Raw genomic sequence first — 27,124 nt, forward strand, 5'->3', positions numbered from 1 at the left:
TACTTGGGATCTAGCTAGGTACTTAGGACCTGGGTTGGCTGGGCGTGATAGACCTGCAGTCTGTCTCAGTATGGCAATTCTTATGCTCTTATTTGAGCCACATATAGAACAATCAAGCCCTTGTGACATCACTGATGAGGTTGGCTCATAGGCATTGGTGGAATGAGGCATTATGACATCACACTCTGAGCTCTGGAATGTTGCTACTCTTTGGGTTTCTGCTAGGTACTTGTGACCTGGGTTGGCCACTGGGCTTGATGGATCTACGGTCTGTCCCAGTATGGCAATTCTTATGTTCTTGCAAATATACGGTATGGAATCTAAGCAGGTATTTGCAGAAGAGGCCATAGGCAGCCTGCTAGAACTTATGCATATAAAGAACATACAGTATGTACTTGTACAGTTGATAAGCATATAATATGTATAACGCTTTGCAACATATTTAATCTGATACAGAAATCTGTGTAACCCGCCTAGAGCAGCAGGATATAAGATTAACATAATGTGCATAAATGAGAGAATTTTAGACATTCATAGGCCCAAGAGGTATGTAACTATCGGTGCCTGGATTAAAAATTTCCCCATTTTGAGGCCAGTTCTATAAAGGGGCATTTAAATATAAATGCTTAGATGGTGTCTACTTGAAATCTATTCTATAAAGGAAAGTAGGTGCCTTACTATTGACAAACTCAAGTTCAGACAAATCATAGTTTCAGAGCCAAAATCAGAAAGGCAGCAATACCTGTATATCACTTACATAAATCCGGAATACAACGTTATACCAGGGGAAAAAATATACATCAAAAAGAGTGGCAGACAGAGCCAAACCCCAAAAGACCCCAGAGAGAGTTCTAGTCTGACATTTATCGGTTCACCACCACTCTGATGAAATGAAGGAGACCATTAGTGCGTTGAATTCCTTTCTCAGCCCAAACTTAAGCCAAGTGGACAGAGAACATCATGATCGAGCGGATGAGGTGTGACTCAAGAGGTAGGACTTATGCAAATCCAAACTCTGACACAAGGCATCAAAAACAGAGGCAATTAATAACTCGACACTGAATCCCCCGCCTGAAACTGCACTGCTTTGGATCCAAAAATGCATGTGCTTTCTAAAAAAAAAAAAAATCACAAAACTGAGACATTTATTTACTGTTAGTTAGTTTTACAGCCCGTCCGCCCCAGGAGCCTAGAATGGGTTACAAGGATACGTACACAGAAGATTTCAGGATCAATAAAGAGCTAAGTGTTACAGAAAATAAGAGATGATTTTCAATAACACACATGCTTTGGGGAAACTAAGAATATACATACTTTAGTGAACCTAAGAGTATACAAGCTAAATAACATGTATTTCTCCATAAGTTTTACCTTCTACCTGAAATCCCACTTTTGACCCTGTTTTCAATTCCTAACCTGCTTCTTCCATTACTCCCCAAGCTCAGTGGCTGTCAGTTCATATGTCTTGGTCAGATAGTGGACTCCACAGGTTGTAGGGTGCCTTCAATCTCATGATGGTACTTATCTCCAGTAATGATAGTAATCATTGCCTTCCATAACTGTTTGATCAATTCCCTCTCTAATAAAAATCCCTATTATAGATTCCACTATGACCCAGCCATCTGTTCCTGAGTGAAAGAGAAAAAGAAGCGAGAAATGTTGGACTAATACACTGATTGCTATTCCAGACCTCTGTTTCCTGCTTGCAGTCCATCTATCCTCAATCACTTGCTGTCCTTAGTGTCCATCTGTCAAGAGGACTGCAAGCTCTGGAAAATAGGGACTATGTTACCTGTGGTTGTAGAGCAGGGGTGTCCAACCTGTGGCCCAAGGGCTGCATGCGGCCCCGTGAAGTATTTTGTGCGGCCCCGGTCGAGAGAGATGCAGTGTTTTTCTCTGCTGCCCCCGGGTGTTTACCGTCTTGCCGGCTCCCTCCTCTGTCTTGCTGCAGCGTTTGCATGTTTCTGCGGCCCCAGGGAAGCCAAAAGGTTGGACACCCCTGTTGTAGAGCATTATGTACAATACAATATCAGGTCTTATAGCCTACAACAGTTCAAATTTGGTTTTATGCAGTTAATGTAATATGAACCTGGGCATTCATAGGAATTACAATATGGAAAAATGAGTTCAAAAGTAATTTTAAAAAAACCAACTATAAAGTAATCAAAAATTAATTTCCCAACTTGATCAATATATTTCCCAAAAATATAGTTTTTTTTTAAATTTATGAAACTGCTGATGATTGTGTTCTAATCTGATATTTACGGTAAAGTATTCCATTCTTTTGCCACTAAGGGCTCCTTTTACGAAGGTGCGCTAGCGTTTTTAGCGCACGCACCAGATTAGGGCACGCTAGTCGAAAAACTTCTGCCTGCTCAATTGGAGGCGGTAGCGGCTAGCGCGCATGCTATTCCGCACATAAGGCCCTAACACGCCTTCATAAAAGGAGCCCTAAATATGGATAAAACTTTTTAAAGTAATCCTCTGAAGATGGAAAGCTAAAATAAGACTATTGCGGGATTGAGACAAGTTCTAGCAGACAAAATATTTAGTCAGGCCAAACAAGATGCCAGACCTGATTGTATTTAACCCAGGAATGGAATTTATACTTGATATTAAGGGAAGCCGCTTTGTGAGATCATTATTAACTCCTGATGAAGGCGAGCGTGTCAAAACACAGGTTGTGTTAGGTCTTTGAATAAAGCTTGATTTCTACATTTCCTGCCTCCAGTTGTTATATCTGAGAGGCCACATCACTGTCTGCTTGGCTTCATTTTTAAAAGCTGACATATTCCAATTAATAAATTTTAAAAAGTATTTTTTTAAAATCTTTGTTATTTCAGCATTTTATTTTTCTATTTGTTTTAATCCCAGTGTCTCTTTTCTGCCTTTCTCTCCTTTTTTTCCCTTCTCTTTGCAGGATCTTTTTTTTCCATTTGAGATCTTTTTTTTCTCTGTTCATGTCCATTCTCTATCTTCCTTCTGAGTCTTTATTCATCTTCTCCAGCATCTCCCCTCTGTTTCCCTGCCCTGGCGAAAAAACCTGTATAGTAATCACGGATCATAGGCTACATTTTTTGTTTTGTGCATTGACACAGCATACTTATTAGCCTCATATGCGTTCGCTTGAATATACTGTGCAGCCATATATGCCACACTGAGGTAAACCCATGCTTGATCCCCTTTCTACATTGATTGTTGGTGTATACATAGCAGTATCTGCACAGCTGAGCTGGCAGTAGATAGCTTTCTGCAACGGCCCCTTTGTGAACTGTTTGGCCCCTGCCACCTCAAGTGAAAGGAGATAAGAATAAAAGTATAAAGTCAGGGAACTTCTAAGTACCTTTATGGTATCTATACTGTAAACCGCTTTGAACCTCACGGTATAGCAGTATACAAGAAAAATAAAATAAAATAAATAAAAATAAATAAAGTATTATTATGATACAGGAGAGGCATGCTATTCCCTCTAAATCAGGGGTGTCAAAGTCCCTCCTCGAGGGCCGCAATCCAGTCGGGTTTTCAGGATTTTCCCAATGAATATGCATGAGAACTATTTGCATGCACTGCTTTCATTGTATGCTAATAGATCTCATGCATATTCATTGGGGAAATCCTGAAAACCCGACTGGATTGCGGCCCTCGAGGAGGGACTTCAACATCCCTGCTCTAAATTAAGCGGGAGTCCTCCAACTGCACTGCCGCCTGTGGAGGGGATGGTGCTTCAGAAATGTGATAATGAAACAGCACCACCCACTGGCAGGACTGTAGGTGGAAGACTCCCATTCAGCTTAGAGGGAACAGTGGAGAGGAGTAAAGGAGAGGCTCTGTATATATTGCCATTATTTTGATGTTCTAGTCAGTGGCGTAGTGAGGGTAGGAGGCGCCCAGGGCAGTGGTGCCCCCCATATCTTCCTCTCTGTGCCCTCGCGCCTTCCCGCCCCCCACTCCACACTCCATCCACCCCCAACCCTGTACCTCTAAATCTTCGTCAGCGCACATGGCTTCTCCAGCATGCTCCTCATGCCAGCATTGGATTTCCCTTTGACATAACTTCCTGGCCCCTTGATCCGGAAGTGATTTAGAGGGGAACCAGGACAGTGTGAGCAACGGGCAGGAGACGCTCACGCTAGCAAATATCTAGAGAGGTACTGGGTGGGGAGAGGGTTGGTGTGGCAGGGCAGGGTGGATAGGTGCCGACACCCAGGGCAGTCTGTACCCCCTGCCCCTCCTTACTACGCCACTGGTTCTAATTGCTACATGTTATCATTTGCTACTTGAATGCTGAAGTGCTTTAAAGCATTAAGTAAAGATTTTGATTCAGAGAAGAAAATAATTTGGAGTCAGTTGAGTTATTTTGTGGAGAACTATAAATGTCTGAACTGTTTATTTAGCTTGCTGGAGTAAAGCCGGTCTTAGCCTTAGTCCCCCAACCAATAAATGTGATTGTGTTCCTGATTCCTATTCCACCTGGCAAACACTAATCAGCCACTTGGCCCGTACTTGAAGCAGGGGTTACAGATGTTGTCATAAGGTGATCTACCTTCTGCCAAGTTACAATTATTTCACAAATAATGTTCCTACTCTTCAACATATTTTAGAAACTCTTCAGAATCCTCGTTTGTCTAAATCTTTTCTTGGACTCTGGCCACCAAATTTAAAATGAAACGATTTAGCTTAACTACCTTTCTTTTTAGCACCGATTTTCTATACCAGACATGGGCAACTCTGGTCCTCAAGGGCCAGAATCCAATCGGGTTTTCAGGATTTCCCCAATGAATATGCATTGAAAGCAGTGCATGCAAAAAGATCATTTCTATTTTTTTATTAATTGTAAACCGAGTCGAGCTCCTTCGGGAAATGATCTGGTATATAAAATGAAGCTTAGATTAGATCTCATGCAAATTCATTGGGGAAATCCTGAAAACCCGATTGGATTCCGGCCCTCGAGGACCGGAGTGGCCCATGTCTGCTCTATACAGTAGTGTCAAGAATGGCATTGTACCAGATAGATGGAAACACTCAATAGTAACACGAATTTTGAAAGCACCATATTTAGACTCAAGTGAACCTTTAAATTATCACCCAATTTACCATTTTTTCTCAAAACATTTATAGACATTAGCTTTTAGTCAATTTACTGCCTTCTGTTATAAAAAGCTTGCCCTTCATCCTAGGTCTGTCCATTATGAGCCTGATTCTACAAACCTAAAATGTAGACTCTGAGTAGTGTGGGTGCACTTTATAGAATCATGCCTAGCGGTTCCTAAAGTGGTCTTAGGTGCCAATAGACATCCTAACTTTAGGTCACCATATTTAGGCCAGAGTTTTCTTGGCCTAAATACCAGAGACTAAGTTAGGCTCCTAAGTCTAAAACAGGTACATACAGGTAAAACACACCCACGATTCAATTAGATGTGTGCCCAATTTGTGCGCATATCTTAATTGAATAATAAGCCAATAAGCATCAAAGTTGAAAGTCCTAACATGGGATTAGAACTGAACATGAACAAAACGAAGATCATGAACACAGAAAATGATGAAGATTTTGAACTTGAAGGTGATAGAATAGAAGTTGTTATTTAGCAAAGATTGTGTTCCTGTCTAGGATAGTTAGGAATACCTATTCTTAAATTTTATCAATTCTTTCCTTACTGTATTCCTTCTTTGTCAAGTCCCATGTTAATAATTCCTTCTTTACTGTATTCCTTCTCTTACTGCCTAGAACCGAAAGGCATTGTGCGGTGTACAAATATCCTCAGCACCCTGGGGTTGTGGGTTCAAACCCACGCTACACCTTGTGACCCTGGGCAAGTCACTTAATCCCCCCATTGCCCCAGGTACACTAGATAGATTGTGAGCCCACCAGGACAGACAGGGAAAAATGCTTGAGTACCTGAATAAATTCATGTAAACCGTTCTGAGCTCTCCCGGGAGAACGGTATAGAAAATTGAGCGAATAAATAAATAATTATGTGATGTTGTAAAGGATTTCAATCTCCTGGGCTCTTTTGTAAAAAAAAGAAGCAACTAGGAGGGAGGAAATACTCCACAGAATAGCTCTTGGTTACTCTTCAATGAAGGCTCTTGACAAAGTATTCAAAGGCATGGAGGTAACACTCCAAACGAAGATCAGACTCATTTTCTCAGTGGTCAGCTGGAGACCACGGAAACAAGACAGAAAGAAGATTGACTCGTTTGAGCTTTGGTGATGGACACCGTGGACTGCCAGAAGAACTAACAAATCGATTCTGGAAGAGATCCACTGAGGGAATGTGTGGGGGGGGGAGGAGGAGGGGTCATTACTTAATCCCTACAGCAGTCATTTGGTCAGTTTGGGAACTTTTGGGCAATTAGATGCTTTTCCACATAATCGCCTTCTTTAATTTATAACATTTTATTGAAGGAATCAAATAAATATACAATAATAAGATACAAAAAGATAGTCATTACAATTAAATTCACAATAATATTTCCATACATATTTTTATCATTTCTCCCAAATATATTTCCGTATAACTAATCCATTCGTTTCTATATCCTCCCTTGATCCCTTCCCTTTCCCCCTTCATTCTTTTTATTTCATTTATAATATTTTTGAAGAAATACCATAAATATATAATATATTAAAATAGTCATTACATTTAAATTTACCATATTAACTTCTAGTTTATAACATTTTATTGAAGGAATCATACAAATACACAAAAATATAATACATAATAAACTCATAACAATTAAATTCATAAAAATATTTGTCAAATATAGTTCTAATATTCCTCCAAAATATATTTCCATATTATCCACTATGAACCTCAATACATTCCCAAACTCGAACCCCCTTTTTCAATTCCCGTTTGCGATACATTTTCGCCAGTATCCTAGTAACTTCTTAATGCCAGCAGAAAAGAATGTTTTTGAATGAGCGCAAAAATATGAAAGTGTAGAAACATTTTTGAAGAACCCTCATATTTGAAATGACATCAAAGGCATACTTGTGATCTGCCATAACTACAATAGGGAACAGACTAATCACCTATCGTGATGATATCATGATTTGAAGATACATCTGCAAAACGCACAAGACACTCATCCGGAACACCAAAAATATCAACATTACATCAGACGACAAGAGCATGATTATCACTACCTCCCTGCCTACGTGAAGAGACGACCTGACACCAACAAACTGGGGTGGTATACCTTTATTCTAAAATATGTGATCACTTCTGGGTACTTTAAGTAGGTTTCACTATAGGGTGTATGTGTTGTTCCATCTGACTTCTGTTCAATTTTTCATTCTACATATTTGTATCAGGAATTTTTAAATACTAATTCTTTTCTTCTGTTTACACGTTGTTTTCCACTTCTTTTGTAAATAAAGCCTTTTCTGTTTGTTCCATGTGACCTCATTTAAATATGTACAATTCTGGAGGCCGCACCTTCAAAAAGATATAAAAAAGATGGAGTCGGTCTGGAGGAAGACTACTAAAATGGTGTGTGGTCTTCGTGATAAGGCACTTAAAGATCTCAATCTGCATACTTTGGAGGAAAGGCAGGAGAGGGGAGATATGATAGAGTCATTTAAATACCTACATAATATAAATATGCATGAGTTGAGTCTCTTTCATTTGAAAGGAAACTCTGCAATGAGAGGGTATAGGATGAAGTTAAGAGGTGATAGGCTCCGGAATAATCTGAGGAAATACTTTTATGGAAAGGGTGGTAGATGCGTGGAACAGTCTCTCGGAAGAGGTGGTGGAAACAGAGACTGTGTCTGAATTCAAGAGGGCCTGGGATGTGCACGTGGGATCTCTCAGAGAGAGAGAAAGACATAATGGTTACTGCGGATGGGCAGACTGGATGGGCCATTTGGCCTTTATCTGTCATCATGTTTCTATATGTGCCGTTTATAAGTGAACAAGGGGTGGGAATTCTGAGACCTAGATATTAGACATGTCTCCCCTAGATTTAAGGGGGGTCAACCAAGGGCGTGTTAATGTGTGCTAACTGCTAAAGATGCTCATTATATCCTAAGGGCATTTTTAGCGGTTAGCACACACTAATGAGCTACACCCCCTCCCCCTTTTAGCGCCATTATTTATACATCAGTGTTGTACACAGACCAGTGGGGTCAGTGTCAATTGTTTTACCCTCACACATCTTCTGGAAGCAAACATCAATCTTTCCTACTTCTTCCAGATGCTCCCAACCAGACAATTCCTTGACATAATTCCCCATCTGAACAAAGTTAGTTGTTTTTAAAACGTCTAGAACAGTGATCTCAAACTCAAACCCTTTGCAGGGCCACATTTTGGATTTGGAGGTACTTGGAGGGCTTCAGAAAAAATAGTTAATGTCTTATTAAAGAAATGACAATTCTGCATGAGGTAAAACTCTTTATAGTTTATAAATCTTTCCTTTTAGCTAAGTCTTAATAATAATATTGTCTTTTATAGCTAAAGAGACATATGATCAAGAAACCGTTTTATTTTACTTTTGTGATTATAATAAACATAACAAGAGCCTCAAAGTAGTACCTGGTGGGCCACATGTGGCCCCTGGCCCGTGAATTTGAGACCACTGGTCTAGAACCTTTACTTTTGGATGATGAGCCCTCTCTACACCTGTCTTAATATTAAATCACACCTTGTGGTGATCACTGGATGCCAGATGATCACCCACTAAAACATCATTTGTAAGCCCTAAGTCCAGAAGGGCCCCATTCGGCTTGGTTCCATTACCAATCTCTAGAATGGTTCTCCTTATAAAGAATCCAGGATCTCCCTTTTTCTATGAGACCCTACAACAGGGATACCATAGTCAACATCTGGCATGTTAAAATCACCTATTAGTAATACTTCCCCTTTCACAGCTATATTCTGAATGTCTACTATTAAATCTCTGTCCACTTCGAGGCCTGTATATCACAGCAATATAAATACATTTTCCATTCCCTTTTTCCAATTTGGCCCACAGTGCCTCTTCCTTACTCTGCAAATCCTGCAATTATGTGGCTTTAATTTTATCTTTAACATATAACACCACTCCCCCTCCCTTTCCTCCTACCCTGCTTTTCACAATTATATCCCAAACAAAGGAACAGATAAAAAAAATCTTGCCTTATTATGGAACCAAAACAACAGAAAAAGGCAACAGAGTTGTCCTTTCAACCAACAGTGTCTTTTATTTTCTAGTTGTTTAGTCCCAACAAGGTTCAGGTTTCGACATATACCTATACCTTCCTCAGGGGACACTGGATTCAACTGCTGATAATAAATAGCCAAACAGAGTTGCTGCAAAATCCCCTCACTGTTGGCGTGATTAAGCAGATTCAAATGGTACAAAACACAGCAGCAAGATTTCTGCTGGGAAAATCAAGGCAGACAAGTATCAACCTGTTACTGAAAAAGCTACACTAGCTCCTGATTTAAAAGATCCTGTTGATGACACACAAAAACATTCACCTCTCAGAACTACAATATCTAGCAGCCAAACTACATCATCATACATCAGAATGCACACTACGCTCGAGCCAAAATCACCCGCTGGAAATTCCCTCCTTCAGAGTCAACAACTACAAAAGTGTCAGGAAAAGAACGAGCTCGGTGATGGCTCCAAGGTGGTGGAACGCCCTTCCGAAGGAACTAAAACTAGAAAAGAACACTGAAAAGTTCAAGAAAGGGACAAAGACCATCCTCTTCACAGACTACTTTAGCCAATAATACTGCATAGAGGAGATAGTTGGCTAGTCCCCCATTAGGAACACGATAGGATGAACATGGTAGAGAATATGATAGACAAAGCACAATAAGCCCAGAAATCGAGATTTCAGGATGATAGTACAGTAAAACCTTGGATTGCAAGTGTTTTTGCAAGACAAGCAAAACATTTGATTACATTTTAACTTGATATACAAGCAATGTCTTGCAATACAAGTACATACAGTATACACACATCACAACCGAGCCAATGGTTCTTCTCCCTCTGACGCTGCAAGAGTGTAGTGACTGTTCTAAACGAGCGAGGTCTTGCAATACGAGTACATACAGTATACACGCGTCACATCATCACAACTGAGCCGATGGTTCTTCCCTCTCTGACACTGCGGGAGTGTAGTGACTGTTCTAAATGAGCGAGGTCTTGCAATACAAGTACATATAATATTTTGTATTAAAGTTTTTGGGTTGTGGAATGAATCGTCGGTGTTTTCATTATTTCCTATGGGGAAATTTGCTTTGATATACGAGTGCTTTAGATTACAAGCATGCTTCTGGAACGAATTATGCTCGTAAACCAAGGTTTTACCGTATGTCCAAAGCAAATGTAGAACACGTCACAGATACTATGCGTGGAAAGAAATAGGAGTAGTATGAACAAAGTACATGATTCTAGTATATAAGTATATACGGTATATTATATGTGTATATATAAACAGGTAGATTGATTATGGTAAAAATAGGTGCAAATAGGATGATTGATTATGATTTAATTATGTCTATATTGTAAACCATCTCAGAAATGCTAACATCTTTATAGAAGCTCATGCACCGATAATGGTTTAATTATGCCAGTGCTGAAAACCTTCCCAGAAAACGCTAACTCAGAATTGTAACACCTTTTCAGAAGCTCATATATTGTAACACCATTACAGCAGCTCATGTAAACGCTCTGAATTGACTTCCCAGACCTTAGTAGCGGTATAGAAGCTTTCAATAACAACAATAGAGGGCCTCATCAGGCAACATTTTAAAAACGAGGCAAAGCGCTTTCCACTTCGCACACCAATATTCGGATAACCAGTTCACTGAATCCAAAATCTTTCACACAATTGTGGAAGACAGCAAGAAAAATGGAGACCCTACTGCTGAATGTGAAGCATTGTCCAAACATGAAGGTATATCAGAAATATTTTTTACACAAACATCTGCATACTGGCCAGCAGTAACCCCCTCCTTTACAAAGCCGTACTAGCATTTTTAGCGCCAATGCTCATAGGAATTCTACGAGTGTCGGAGCTGTTATCGCGGTGGCCGGCGCTAAAAACACTAGCGCGGTTTTGTAAAATGAGGGGGTAAATAAGCAGTATGAAGCAGATCCCTTATCTTTCTGAATCAGTGTTTTAACCACAGAAAACAATTTGTTGAATAATTAAAAGAATTGATTTTTTTTTTTTTTTAATTATTATTATTATTTTTATTTATATTTTCAAATCAAAGAATAAAATACTTTGACAAAGGAAATAAATTTAGTTAATTAACAAATACAAAGTTTGAAAAGAAAAAAAGATGAAAAGGTGGAAAACTATCCCATTCTCAACTACTTGTACCATGAACATCGTCCACATTCGGAGAGAAAAACCAAACTCAGTCAAGGGAAGTTGAGTTAACAAATATAGAGGAAGGAAATATAGAGATCTTTGGATTAATTAATTAGCCTGATTTGCGTGTGTCATGGGTGGTTCTGGAGTTCTTATGGCTGCCTTGCCTTCCAAAAAATATTGCAGTTGATCCAGTTCATAAAAGATATATCCATTTGCCCGATAAGTAATGCAACATTTACAAGGAAAACCAAGCTGGAAGGTTGCTCCCAAACTTAAAACTGACTGACGATAAGTCAGAAATGTCTTCCGCCTAGACTGCGTACACTTTGGAACATCTGGAAAAATAGCAATTTTGTGACCGTAAAATTCAACATTCTCAGTCCTATGGACAAGACGAAGAACCACTTCTTTATCTTGCAGGAAAACAAAAGTCACTAGCATAGTAGCTCTTGAAGAAATTTCTTCTTTTAAATATATATATACACAGTGGTGCCTCACACAACGAACTTAATTCGTTCCAGGAGCAAGTTTGTTATGCGAAAAGTTCGTTATGTGAAACGCGTTTTCCCATAACAATACATGTTAAAAAAAATGATTCGTTCTGCAGCATAAAATATGCTAAGATGACATAAAAAAAGATAAATTTGTCAAAATGGTGAAAATGGTGGTCTTGCTGAGGCCAAACTCTTTGACGAGGTCACACTGTTTTACCCCACATTCACTCCTTCTAATTATTTCCCGTTTCATTTCAACAGAAATCACCTTCCTGCTTTTTTTAGAAGCCATGATATATAAAAAATATTGAGTTTATCTTAAAAGGACGACTGTATACAGTGAGAGAGGGCAGAGTCTCAGCGGCAAAAACTGGGACTTAACTTTTCTTTTTTTTCTTTTTTTTCTAGCATCGGGGAAGCGGCGAGAGTAGCTCCGCCCCCCCCAACGCATCAGCAGTAGGCGCCGGGCCCCTCCATAAAAGGAGGCGAGCCGACGGTCCGCCACTGCACAGGGAGCCAGGCGAAGGGCTGTGAGAGAGGGCAGTTAAGCGCAGTGACTAACGACTGCCTGCAGTGCCTGCGCGGAAGGATGCAATACATCGGCAGCTCGGGCGACTTCGTTGTGTGAAACGAAGTTCGTTGTATGAATCAAGACATGAAGTTCGTTGTGTGCAGCGTTCGCTGTGCGAGGCGTTCGTTATGCGAGGCACCACTGTATATATATATATATATATATATATATATATATATATATATATATATATATAATTATTAATTTTTAGGGTTCCTTTTATCAAGCCACGCTAGCGGTTTAACGCGCATTAATAGTGCACGTTAAACCGCCAGCCGCGCTAGCTGCTACCGCCTCCTCTTGAGCAGGCGGCAGTTTTTGGCCATCGCAGGGGTTAACGCTTGATGAAAAGTCGCACGCGTTAACCCCGCTACCACGGCTTAATAAAAGGAGCCCTTAGTCTAAAAACAGCGCATACAAGAATTCATACAAGTCATTTGAAAAACAGTACTTACATCCATTAATAAATGCAAGAGAAATCATTTTCATCCCCCTCTCCGCCCAATTTCAATAGCAATGTATTCAAGAAAACCATACAATAGTACTTTCAGAGCATTTATAAACCAGTCCCTATATACTATCCCTCTCCCTCTCACCCCACCCCCTCTCCTGGATGTGTAAATTAGAACTTGAGGAAATTTCAATTTGTGAAGATTCTAACATTGAGGTAAGGTCCAAATCTTCAGGATGTGAAACTAATTTATCTTTTTTTTCTTTTAATGAGTTCAGGTAATATAATTTCTGTAATTGAGGTAAGTTGGAGCCAGAATACCTTAAAACCGATGTCAAAAAAGACTGAAAAAGTTCCTTAGGGGATTGCATTCTGGAAACTGGAAAATTAAGCAGTCATAAATTCAAATTTCTATTTGCATTCTCCAGGTTTTCAATTTTCCTAATCAATAAATTTTCATCTTTTGAGAATTAGAAGAACCTTTTAAATCCGAGACCAAATTTGATTGATCTTTTTTTTTAATCAACCTTATGTCTAGCATTCCAGCATCAATATACAGCAACTGTTGGCAAATGCTCATCAGGCCTAGAGTTTCTCCATCAACATTCTACTACGCATACCAACCTCAGAATTAAACCATGGGGAACACTCAAGCTCTTTTGTTTATAGATTTCCAATGGAGCATTTTGGTTCAATGAATAAAGCAAAGAATTAGAAATCAAGTGGAACTCTAAGGTCATCAAAGTGAATGGTTTCTAAAAAAGGGGGGAAAAAAGAAAACAATCCTCTATGGAGCATTTTTTTTTTTTTTTTTAGAAAAAGTGCCTCCCGATTGGCTGATTAGACAGCTGTAGGACGCTTACAGCTGTCTATAATCGGGAGCACTTTGCAGAATCAGGGCCTAAATGCCTGCATGAATATGATATATATAAAATTTATGTTTTACCTGATAATTTTCTTTCCTTTAGTCACAGCAGATAAGAGCTCAGTTTAATGCTCTCTATCTCCATCTGCTGGTAGACGGTCATAACCCACAAGTCTCAGGATACAAGCAAATATACTGTATATTGGGGGGGGGATTGTTTTTAGAATCATTGACTCCCAAGACGTATTTCTGCACCAAAATGCAGATCAACATTGGGTCTCTCTTAAATAAAACCCTTGTGCTGGAATTTGTCTGGTCTGCCTTCAGGCTTCTTCTTTTCTAAAAAAAAACAGGAAGCCATCTTTCCTCACGAGATTGATCATCATATGATTTCCTTAGATTTTACTTAGGTTGTCATAGAACAGAATCCTTTAAAGTCACAATAAAACCTAAGCCAACAATGTTCAACAGTAATAGAGAAGATTTAACCTTTTTGTAAAAGTCATCCACTGACTCAAGCTGTACCACATGGCAGCAAATGTATCTCTGGTTTGAAAAAGAGAAGAGACCAGGAGTACTTACAAGTCAGAGGCTTTGGTCAGCATCCCTGCTTTGTGTATCTGGAGATCAGTCACTGATCCATACCTGCAGAGAAAAACAAATAAATCTTTTAAGATACATTACCATGAACATCTGGAGTCCCAGTGCCATCCCGATAATCTATTCTGTGCTTATTATACAGTACATACAACATAAATGATAAGACTGAAAGGGAAACATAACAGATTCATGAAGTTTTAAACTACATGTGAAATTACAGCCCCAAGAAATATTTAAGAAAGAAATTAAGGCTTTGCACAGTGCAAAAGTATTGCTTTTCCAGCCTATCCAGTAGGGGTCTACGTGCCACCGAGGTGCTGTACTTGGGTTATGGGATAGGCAAGTTGACACAGGGAACTGAGATTTATTACATTGATTCCTGGGCTCAAAACATAATAATGGAGGAATCAAACATTTTGATTCATGGGTCAGCCGACATGCCAATGTCTCAAAGAGAGGCAAAAGAACCAAACCTCATATCAAAAACAACTTCTTCAAAATACAAGCACTCTACTTAAATGCTCAATATAATGAAAAAATACATTTTTGAATGGACCATCAACACAGTGCCTTTATAAAGTAGGCACCTTCTTGGAGTCTTCACAGACCCTAAGGCAGTATATCGCAAACTGTGTGCCATGAGACGCTGGCAAGGAGAGGCATCAGCTGACTGCTTACCGGACATGCCTCTCATGGTGAGAGGCACGTCCTGTAGGCAGTCAGTCAGTGCCGACTCTCCTCCTCACCAGCATCTCTCCTCCTCTCCCCACACCTCCCCTCCTCCAGAATCCCTCACCGGCGAAACGACAGGTTCAGGGTTGCAGTCGGAGGCCCTCCGCGCACTTCCGGATGCCTTCCGGCAACAGCACTGGGTTTAGTGTGCCGTGACGCCAAAACGTTTGTGGGTCACTGCCTTATGGTCTCAGTGAATCAACCCCTAAATCTACAATCAGATCAACGTCCATGCATTTCCGGATGCCTCGAGCCGCAGTCACCACGTTTAGTGTGCCGCGGCTTGGCAAAGTTCGTGAGACACTGCTTTAACAGGATAAAATTAAAAATGGACTCCCAGATTCTCTAAAACTGGTAGATCAATTATATCAATTTCAAAAAAGTGGATAGGATCAGACAGCGTTTGCAGAGTTTGCAAGGATGTGGCGGGGATGGGGACATACATATCCTGAAAAAAAATGGGTTAATCAGATTTCTTATCTGTCAAATATAACATTTAAGCATTATAATATTTGCATGACATACAATTTAACTCTGTTAGGAGTCGGAGTTAGTACTACTTATAATTTAATACTACCAGACATACGCGAGTTGGCATATTTTCACCGACTCTTGACTCCAGTAACCCCCAAATTGCTTCCGACTGAGTCCCCAGCCCCGATTCGTAAGCAACACACTCTCACAGTGTCAAGAGAAACTTCCATCTAAGGAATAGTGTAAAATCCTGTCTAGATTTCACTGTCAGTCTGCTCCTTCACTGTCCCTCCTTGAGGGCCGCAATCCAGTCGGGTTTTCAGGATTTCCCCCAATGAATATGCATTGAAAGCAGTGCATGCACAGAGATCTCATGCATATTCATTGGGGAAATCCTGAAAACCCGACTGGATTGTGGCCCTCAAGGAGGGACTTTGTGTGTCTAAGTGCTTTGAAAATATGCCTCTATACCAGGGATCCCAAAGTCCCTCCTTGAGGGCCGCGATCTAGTCGGGTTTTCAGGATTTCCCCAATGAATATGCATTGAAAGCAGTGCAGGCACAGAGATCTCATGCAGATTCATTGGGGAAATCCTGAAAACCCGACTGGATTGCAGCCCTCGAGGAGGGACTTTGAGACCCCTGCTGTAAGGGTATGCTTCTACACAAAAGAGCTTGGATGTGAATACTAACGGCCTCTTTTACAAAGCCGCGCGACCTTTAAATCTCTACGGGCTTCGAGGCTGTCAGCGCAGCGCAGCCGCAAGTGCGGCTTTGTAAAAGAGGCCGTGAGATCTAAATGCCACTGATTTAAAAGTCCAAATTGAAATACGAGGTTTCCCTTACTAACTACTACTACTCTAAATTGTTATTCTATAAGGTCTTCAGAAGGAGAACGTTCATTTTAAGTCACTCTTTTTCTGTAATACTGGGCTTGGTGTATCCTTGGTAGCATTCAGAAGCAAGCCCCCCAAATAGGTTGAAAATAACTTGTTATTTTCTTTTCACTTAATGTAAGTTGCCTACTTATATACTGTTTGCCATTTGGGGCAGGTCAGCTTTGTTCTGCTGACTTTACTGATGAGCCATTTTAAAGTGTCTCTGTTAAAACTCATTATCCTCTGTGGCTATTAAAGACTCTCTCTCTCTCTCTCTCTCTCTGTCTTGCATCACTCTAGATTAGAAATTTTCTTTACCCAACACACAATAAAGCTTTGGAATTTGTTGTTGGAGAATTTGAGTAGCTGGGTTTAAAAGAGTTTGTCAAGTTTCCTTCAGGGAAAGTCCTTTTCTGCCAGGTGGATTTGGGAAAGCCTTTGAAGGCGAAACTTTAGACAAGTCTTCTCCCCCCCCCCCCCCCCGCCCCCCAGCACCTCATTCCCTGCCTGCACCATAAATAAGTTCAACATAAAATGCTGCCGGCATAGAGTGCAGTTTGGAGGAGGGTTGTGGTACAGGCAGTGAATGGGGCTGTGCAGGACATGGTCGGAGCTCTGATCCTTACAGGAAGAGCAGGTGCAAATCAGTTCATGCTACAGGTGCCTCTTGCTTTTGCAGATGCCTCCTTCCTCTGAGGAAAGGCTAAAGTGGCTAGGACTCTTCAGCTTAGAGAAGAGACGGCTCAGGGGTGATATGATAGAGGTCTATAAAATAATGAGTGGAAAGGGTAGATGTGGATCGCTTGTTTACTCTTTCCAAAAATACTAGGACTAGGGGGCATGTGATGAAGCTACTAAGTAGTAGATTTAAAACAAATTGGAATAGATATTTCTTTACACAACGTGTAATGAAACTCTGGAATTCGTTGTTGGCGAATGTGGTGAAATCAGTTAGCATAGCAGGTTTAAAAAAATAGCATAGCAGGTTAGCAGTTAGCATAGCAGTTAGCATAGCAGGTTTAAAAAAGGTTTCGATAATTTCCTAAAAGAGAAGTCTAGAAGTCCAGATTTCCCCGGAGATGTCCTCCTTTTAGAGCAGGGGTCTCAAAGTCCCTCCTTGAGGGCCGCAATCCAGTCGGGTTTTCAGGATTTCCCCAATGAATATGCATGAGATCTATGTGCATGCACTGCTTTCAATGCAGATTCATTGGGGAAATCCTGAAAACCCGACTGGATTGCGGCCCTCAAGGAGGGACTTTGAGATCCCTACTCTAAAAGGAGGACATCTCTGGGGAAATCTGGACTTCTAGTAACCCTAGCGTGGAGGGAAGGAGAGTGACTCTTTATGACCTTCTACTACTGAGGTTGTTGACCCCCATTTGTGGTCCCAAAGCACAGTCTGGTTGAAAGGGACACCATTTGTAAGAAAAATTGCCCCGACTCCCCTTTTTTCTATAATCTCTTGTGGACTCTGGCGCTGTGATCTTTTTGATTAGAATGAATATGGTCAAATGCTCTGGAAAGCTCAATTCCCTCCCCCGAGCTTGTCTTCACAACCCTTTGAGTACAGTGGAGGAGGAAGGACAGGTGCGAACTGCAGTTGCTCCTCCCCCCCAGCAGTGTCGTCCATCAAAATGGCACTGCCTGCAGATACCAATCTGCCAACCTGCCACTAAGGAGCAGACGGTGCCAGCTGAAAAATTGCACCGCTGAGGCAGGAGCAACTGGAGATCGTTCCTCCCCCTGTCCTTCGCCTATTAATCTCCAAGTGTTAATACACAGTTACTGGCTCAACATTTTAGTAACGTTGCTGCAGGAAAACAGCATGAAAATGCTTTGTATTAACCATAGGTTAGGAACTTCTTCTTAAATGTGATGAAAAAAAGTAAAACTATTTCTATTTGGAGGGAATGTTCATTTAGAATCTTACATAGAGTTTATTTTTCATAAATTCAAGCTTTTCATGCCGGTTTAATTAATACCCCAATTTGTATTAAGTGTAATAAGGATCCTGGTACTTTAGTTCATGCTTTTTGGTCATGCCCTTTAATTAGGTCATTCTGGTCTGCCATCCTGTTATTTTTAGGCTCATTATGGGGATGTTCTGTTGTAGATTCATCAAGGGGAGTAATTTTTGGAAAAGCTGCGGCTTGTGGGGTTTTTGGTAAAAAGAAGTGTCTCTTATTTCAAAAGGCGTGTATAATAGGACATAAATGTATTATGCAATTTTGGTTATCAAAAGAAGCTCCTAGGTTTTGGCATTGGAGGAATCAATTTCATCGTCTATTGTTATTTGAGACTTGGGAAGTTAGGTGCTCGGCTAGGAAAATTTGTATGTTTATGGAAATTTGGGATCTGTATATTCAGAATCTTTCAACTAAGGCAAGAAGTTTAATTCTTAATGATTTACATTGAAGCTATGATTATTTATCTAAAATTCCAGTTCTCTACTTTTATTATTCTTTATTTTTGTCAACTTTCATTGGGTTTGGGGGGGGTTTAGTATAATTCTTTCAATAGAAAAGTTATAAACTAAATTTGGGGGGAGGATAGGGGGGAGAGGTCAACAGGGAAAGGGGGTAGGAACTAGGGGGAGGGTATTGAGAGATGTAATGGGTATTTTTGAAATATATTTTGAAGAAATGAAAGATATTTGATGGAAATTAATATGATTAATTTTAATTTAATGACTATTTTATTGTATTATAATATTGTATACTAGTTTTTTAGCCCGTTACATTAACGGGTGCTAGAATAGAAGTGTAGACTTAGGCATTTCTTTCTCTCTTTCTGTATGTGTGTCTTTTTTTCTTTCTCCCAGCCCCCCTTTCTTTCTGTCTTTTCTTTCTGTCTCTCCCCCCTGTCCAGCAGTAGCCCTTCTGCCTTCTTTTTACCTACCAATATTCCCATTTTCCCATCCAGCATCATTAGAGTACCTGTTGCATTGTTGGTGTTCCAGTGTCTCCTCTGCCTTGGGTCTGGGCCGACTATTGTGGGCCAGGATTGCCAGGGGTGCCCTATGGGACAGGCAGGGGCAAGGGTCAGCAGAGGTGGGGGAGTTCTGGGTGGCAGCATCAGTTCACTCTGGTGCGGGGCCTCTGCCGTGTCGTGGGGAGCTGGTGTCTGCACTTCTAGCCACTTCCTCTAGAGTCCCTACTGCAGCGCGCAGGCGTCGCATCACGTGGCGGTGACGTCCAGGCCTTGCACTGCCACGTCTCTCCTGAGCCGCGACGAAGAGGGCAGGGGGTGCTAGTGGCTGGCAGCTGCCGCTCCGCTCCGCCTTTTGCCTCAAGCCACCGCGGCCTCCTCCCGGCAGCCGCCGCTCCGCACTACCTTGCCGCGGCAGCATCTAAAGACACTTCGACCCGTAGCGCCGTATTGTGAGGTGGAGAGCAGGGAAGCTTGTCTGGCGCGCATGCGCCACCGCGACAGATCAGGGAACACGCGGCGCGAGTGCGCATGCGCGCTTAGCGTTTTATTATATATGATTTACCGATTTCTTCAATAAAAATGTTATAAATTGAAAAGTAAAACGTTCTAAAAATCAAAAACTCTATAGTATTGCACCATAGAAATAAGTAGCATATTTAGTAGTTAAACTGTGGCATAAGTTTAAAAGCAGTGCTGATGGGAACTATATTAACATTTGCTATCGTCATTATCCCAGATGCTAACATCAGTAAACTTGGCTGCACATCTCCTTTCGGTTTTTTACCGATCTCATTGTCTCTGTTGCTGCAGGACTGTTTCTGCCTGTCTCCAAATGAGTTTGTTTTGTGCATATCATGACAGTAATGAACTTTGGTCCAAAGCCAGGGAATGGACATAAGAACATAAGAAATGCCTGCACCGGATCAGACCTGGGGTCCATCCAGTCCGGTGATCCGCACACGCGGAGGCTCAGCCAGACGTACCCTGGTGCGTACATTAGTCACTCGTATCCCTCAATGTGTCCTGCAAGAAGATGTGCGTCCAAGTTTCCTCCACCATCTCTTTCGGGAGAGAGTTCCAGGCGTTCACCACTCGCTGTGTGAAGCAGAACTTTATAAGAACATAAGAAATGATTAAGATTAAGATCTCAGTCTTTCAAATTTACTGCCAGTGCATACGGTAGTGCTTGAATTGCGCCAATGAGAGCTTCCTGCTGGAGCTCGTAAGATGTAACGTGTACGAAAGGCAACTTATCAAGATCTGTTTGGAAAATTCTTTTGAATCAAGCCTGTGGCACCCGATACCATGGGGAGTGCATCTGTATCGTTCAGCCACGTTTTCTTGGTCTCCGCATTGCTTGGTACCTTCGTTTTTTCTCTTTTTCTTCTTGAGCCAAAGAAGAATCGGTTGACCGTGGTCTTTGGCTTTTTTGTGTCAAACTTTTTATCACTTGGGAGTTAAAATATCCCAGATGATCATAACCGCTTCATTTTTCATTAATTCTATTTGAGGTATTTAGTAACTCTAATCTCCTTTTGTTATTGGTTATTTTTTCTTATGTTTTGTATGTGACTTTATTTATCGTATTACTGGAGTACTGTGTGCAATTCTGGAGGCCACATTACAGTAAAGATGTGCGCAGAATTGAATCGGTTCAGCGGACGGCCACCAGGATGATCTCAGGGCTCAAGGGTCTCTCGTACGAAGAGACTGAACAAATTGCAGCTCTACACTCTCGAGGAACGTAGGGAGAGGGGAGACATGATTGAAACATTTAAGTACCTCACGGGACGTGTCGAAGTGGAAGATGATATTTTCTTTCTCAAGGGACCCTCGGCCACAAGAGGGCACCCGCTCAAACTCAGGGGCGGAAAATTTCATGGCGACACCAGAAAGTATTTCTTCACAGAGAGAGTGGTTGATCATTGGAACAAGCTTCCAGTGCAGGTGATCGAGGCAGACAGCGTGCCAGACTTTAAGAATAAATGGGATACCCATGTGGGATCCCTACAAGGGTCAAGATAAGGAAATTGGGTCATTAGGGCATAGACAGGGGGTGGGTAAGCAGAGTGGGCAGACTTGATGGGCTGTAGCCCTTTTCTGCCGTCATCTTCTATGTTTCTATATGTTTCTATTCTTCTATACTGCCATAATCAAACAATTTCTAGGCAGTTTACACAAAAGGCTGGACAATCAGCGAAATACAATACAAATAATTAAAATACAAGTTTCTTAAATACGTTCAATGTCAAATTTTGTTAACAGTAATATCCACATTTAGGAAATGAATTTATCAAAGAACGCTGACTTAATTACTTTTCGAAATGCACCATTGCTGCTTACTTGCTTGAAATGCAAGAGTCCTATCCCCAAAAAGTCTTGTATCTGCAGCCAGTAATTTTTGGATAAGCAAATAGATTGGAATTCCTAGTTATCCTCGTTGGGCTGTAGAACACAAAATGAGATAAAAGGTAAGTTGGGGCAAATCCTCAAACCAGCTTAAAACTTGTAAATCGCTTAGAATTATTGATACGCGTTCAATCATATTTTAATAAAACTTGAAACTTGATCTCAAGATAGGTGATTTTTTTAGCAGCCCAAACTTGCAGGAAGTTGCATCCTAACAACCGTTGAGGAATAACACTGCAGACATAATATAGTAATATACTTGTAGAACACAAATTCCTTAACAGCCTCATTGCTAGTCCAGTATATAAATTTTATTTATTTAATAAATTTATAGTCCGCTTATTTGACAATTCTGTGCGGATTACAATCAAACATCCATAATAATAAGACAGTAACGTATAGCTAACAGGTCATAAGATAACAATCATCCTATCATACAGTAAAAGACCCATCAAGGATCAATACCTATGACAATGTAGCTTGCTCCTTAGCACATATAAACCTAAACATCAAATTTACTGGAGACTGGCGAACAAATCAGCATACACGGATTCAGTTTGTAAAGGAGCGTGAGTACAGTATAGTATAACCAGCTACCATACCTCATTTTTTTTCCAAACCTGTAGATCCAGTAATCACTGCATTCATAGAATTATAACCCTACTTTTCCTAGAGAAATTGGAGTACTTTGTATCACAGGAGTCAACAAGGGTAGAAACAAGATGGCAGGGGAGAATGCTTGACTATCATTGACCAAATTGCATTGCCTTCAATTGAAGGTGAGATGTAAATTTAAAATTTTGGGGTTCTTTAGGGTCCTTCTGCTCACAAATCATGTTGTTGGATGGAAAAGGTTCAAAGGCATGTGGCAAGTATGGTAGATATTTTCTGTACTCCAAGGATAATTTAAGCATTCCATAGGTTAACATTTTTAAGAAAGTGGGGTGGCAAGCTAAGGAATGTTTCATTCTGTTAAAGGTTATGATATACCCTTTATCAGACGAGAAACATTGGAACCCAACTTTACCAATATAACATAAGAATAACCTTACTGGGTCAGACCAATGGTCATAAGAACATAAGAAGCGCCATCTCCGGATCAGACCTTCGATCCATCAAGTCCAGCGATCCGCACATGCAGAGGCCCTGCCAGGTGTATACCTGGCGTAATTTTTAGTCACCCACATCCCTCTATGCCTCTCGTAAGGAGATGTGAATCTAGTTTGCTTTTAAATCCTAGGACGGTCGATTCCGCAATAACCTCCTCTGGGAGAGCATTCCAGGAGTCAACCACTCTCTGCATGAAGCAGAACTTCCTGATATTTGTCCTGAACTTGTCCCCCCTTAGCTTCATTCCGTGTCCTCTTGTCCGTATCAAATTGGACAATGTAAATAAATTTTTCTGCTCTATTTTATCGATTCCTTCAGTATTTTGAAGATCTCGATCATATCCCCTCGCAGTCTCCTTCTCTCAAGGGAGAACAATCCCAGTCTCTTAAGTCGATCCTCGTATTCCAGTTTCTCCATACCTTTTACTAGCTTCGTTGCTCATCTCTGCACCCTCTCCAGTAGTTTTATATCCTTCTTTAGGTTAGGAGACCAATGTTGGACGCAGTATTCCAAGTGGGGTCTGACCATTGCTCTATAAAGCGGCATTATGACCCTCTCCGATCTACTAGCCATTCCCTTCTTTATCATGCTCAACATTCTTCTATTTGCTTTCTTTGCTGCCGCCGCACATTGTGCTGACGGTTTCAGGGTCCTATCTATTAGTACACCCAGGTCCTTTTCTTGTTCGCTCTTACCCAGAGTTGCACCTGACATTCTATACTCGTGTTCCTTATTCTTTCTGCCTAAATGCATTACTTTGCATTTCTCCACATTAAACTTCATCTCCCATTTCTCTAACTGACACAAGTCGCTATGGAGTTCCTCGCTATCCTTCTGCGATCTGATTGCCCGGCATAGCTTTGTGTCGACTGCAAACTTGATGATCTCACTGGATATTCCTTCTTCTAGGTCATTGATATAAATATTAAATAAGATCGGCCCAAGTACCGAGCCCTGGGGTACACTGCTAGTCACTTTCTCCCAGTCGGAGAACTTCCCATTTATGCCCACTCTCTGTTTTCTGTTCTCCAGTCATTTGCCTATCCATCTTAGTATATCTACCTCTACTCCATGGCTTTGTAGTTTCCTGAGAAGTCTTTCATGTGGAACTTTGTCGAACGCTTTCTGGAAGTCTAAGTATATTATGTCCACCAGTTCTCCACTATCAATTTGTTCATTCACGGTCTCAAAAAATTGAAGTAAATTCGTTAAACATGATTTCCCTTTCCTGAAGCCATGTTGACTGGCTTTCATCAGGACGTGTGTATCCAAGTTCCGGACTATGCTATCTTTAATCAGTGCTTCAACCATCTTTCTCATGGTGGCCAATCCAGGTCACTAGTACCTAGCCAAAACCTAGTAATGATGCATCACAAACCCCGAAAAAGCACTGAGCAGCAGAGGTGGTCTAAGGAAGAGGGAACAACCAGTATTGCAACAACATGATTTTATTCAAGATGAACTCAAGTTGGCCAAGTTTCAACAATAACCATCATCAGAGGTCTGTAAACATATATAAAGAGAAACATTCAAAAATTAACCCCCTCCTTTACTAATGTGTAGCACAGGTTTTAGCACCGTAAATGGCGGTAAGTGATCAGTTACCGCCACTGCCGGTGCTAAAACCCACGCTACGCTTTAGTAAAGGAGGGGGTAAAAAAATGTAAACAAAGTTATAATAAAAACAAATTCAAAATAGTACATAAAATAGACACAATATTACCATTCATCTTTTCAATGTGCAAGATAGGACACTCCGTCAAAAATTACAAAGACTAGGGGACACTTGATGAAGTTACAGGGAAATACTTTTAAAACCAATAGGAGGAAATATTTTTTCACTTGGAGAATAGTTAAGCTCTGGAACGCATTGCCAGAGGATGTGGTAAGAGTGGATAGCATAGCTGGTTTTAAGAAAGGTTTGGACATGTTCCTGGAGGAAAAGTCCATAGTCTGTTATTAAGAAAGTCATGGAGGAAGCCACTGTTTGCCCTGGATCGGTAGCATAGAATTTTGCTACTCCTTGGGTTTTGGCCAGTTACTAGAAGGACCTGGATTGGCCATCTTGAGAATGGACTACTGGAAATGATGGACCATTGGTGTGACCCAGTAAGGCTATTCTTATGTTCTTATCCAAAGTTGGACAAAGACGAACTATCAAAATGCCCTCCACTTATCTACGCTATTGTATTACAAATTGATGCTATTGTATTATATTGAAACCTTAAATAAATAATTTTTAAAAACTGGGAATTCACAAATCAGGGGGAAAATATATGCCTCTAACATGTCAGATCCAGAAAACAGCAGGAACACGGAAGATGAGGACTGAATATCCTGAAATACTGGTGCACACTTTTGTCAGTGTTAAATGAAGAAAGTTAAAGTCAACAAAAACATGTTGTAGGCAATACATTTCTCCTGAATTAATACATTTTTGACTAGCTTCCAAGAGCTAGGCTCAGTTCCAGCAGTCTTACAGAACTGATCTGATACAGGGAAGTATAACTCTCAAAGTACCTGGGAAATGCCACACTTAGGAGCAAGTTTTGCGCATACTGTGACGGTAATGAACCCAACGCATTTGGAGACATTGCACCATGGCCAAACTAAAGGTCCATCAAGTCCAGCAACATATATCTAACAGTGACCAATTCAAGTCACAAGTACCTGGCAGGATCCCAAGGATCTAATCCTTATTGCTCATCTTTTCGTGCCTATAAAATCCAGTTATATTATTATTATTATTATTATTAGGATTTTATATACCGCCTATCAAGGTTATCTAAGCGGTTTACAATCAGGTACTCAAGCATTTTCCCTATCTGTCCCGGTGGGCTCACAATCTATCTAACATACCTGGGGCTATGGAGGATTAAGTGACTTGCCCAGGGTCACAAGGAGCAGCGCAGGGTTTGAACCCACAACCCCAGGGTGCTGAGGCTGTAGCTCCAACCACTGCGCCACACACTCCTCCTTATACATATAAGTCACATTTTTTCTCTGCCTAATGAACATGAAAAGCATGGAAAACGTGGTTTATGGGATCTCTTTCCAACTCACAGCATGTGCTTGGGCTGGTGGCTATTTTCAATGTGCACGTGTTTCTGATCTGCAGAGAAATAGGAGGTATAATTTATGAGCTGAACTGAAAAGTGTGATTTGTTTAGTAGTGAACTTTATTTCTACATGTAAAACAAACCATAATACCAGTCGTGTAAAAAAAAAAAAAAGCAGAACAGGGATGGAATATAGGCCTAGAGTAGCACGGTTTCCGCCCACTCCACAGCACAAAAAACTTGTTAATTTTGGTCTCTAAAATTAGAAAAATTATGAGTTTTCGTAAACAACCATTGCTGCTTCAATTTGATATATCTGCTGGGTTTGATTCAATAGATCATGATGTAATGTTGAATAGATTGAGTGCTGTGGGAGTAGGTGGTAAGGTATTGAGTTTTTTATTATTATTTCTTCACTAGAAGAACATACTGTGTAAAAGGAGCTAATTCAAATTCTGATTTTTGGTTAGCAGCTTGTAGGGCTCCACAGGATGCCCCAATTTTACCCTTACTTTTTAACCATTACGTCAGTTTGCATAGAGAGATCGCCGATTCCAAGCGTTTACAGAGAAAATCGCTGATTCTCAGACTTAGTAGATAAAGACAGGTTATTCACCCTCTCCAAGGTAGAGAGAATGAGAAGGCACTCTCTAAAGTTAAAAGGGGATAGATTCCGTACAAACGTAAGGAAGTTCTTCTTCACCCAGAGAGTGGTAAAGAACTGACATAAGGGAAAACACCCTCCAGGGATTCAAGACAAGGTTGGACAAGTTCCTGCTGAATCAGAACGAATGCAGGTAGAGCTAGTCTCGGTTAGGGCAATGGTCTTTGACCTGGGGGCCGCCGCGTGAGCGGACTGCTGGGCGCGATGGACCACTGGTCTGACCCAGCAGTGGCTGTTCTTATGTGTTTTGCCTCTCCTTCAGGAACAGGCCTGGTCTCCCACCATGTTATTTGCGGTTTCACCATATTCACGATGGTTTTTAATAGAAAACAGCGAATAACATATGAAAAAGTTATTCACGGTTTTTCTGTATTTGCGGGTCTGTTAATCCCCTATCACAGCGAATACGGAGGGAGAAGTGTACAATAACACAAAAACACAGTATATAATGTGGCATAGACCCGACACGGGCCGTGTTTTGGTCGTGAAAACGACCTTCTTCCAGGGTCCGGTCCTGCTATGAACCACCAGCTTAAAAATGCAAAACAATGCAACAAAATACTG

General features: G+C 40.8%; 1 protein-coding gene across 13 annotated transcripts in view; it reads right to left on the reverse strand.

Moving 5' to 3' along the window:
• PKNOX2 (PBX/knotted 1 homeobox 2) overlaps positions 1 to 27,124 on the reverse strand; it is a 424,329-nt gene that overhangs the window by 264,490 nt on the left and 132,715 nt on the right. For 11 of the 13 annotated variants that reach the window (XM_033918094.1, XM_033918105.1, XM_033918108.1 and 8 more), the window contains exons 2-3: positions 21,662 to 21,763; positions 14,287 to 14,349 (exon numbers count right to left, since the gene is read on the reverse strand). Coding sequence is in view for 2 of the 13 variants with exons in the window: in XM_033918105.1 (XP_033773996.1) it covers positions 14,287 to 14,309 (23 nt within the window). In the remaining 11 variants the exon portion in view is untranslated. The remainder of the gene's footprint in view (positions 1 to 14,286; positions 14,350 to 21,661; positions 21,764 to 27,124) is intronic. The other 2 variants (XM_033918096.1, XM_033918101.1) reach the window with 1 other exon arrangement.

The sequence above is a fragment of the Geotrypetes seraphini genome, chromosome 13 (genome assembly GCF_902459505.1).
Source record: "Geotrypetes seraphini chromosome 13, aGeoSer1.1, whole genome shotgun sequence".
Taxonomy (NCBI): Eukaryota; Metazoa; Chordata; class Amphibia; order Gymnophiona; family Dermophiidae; genus Geotrypetes; species Geotrypetes seraphini.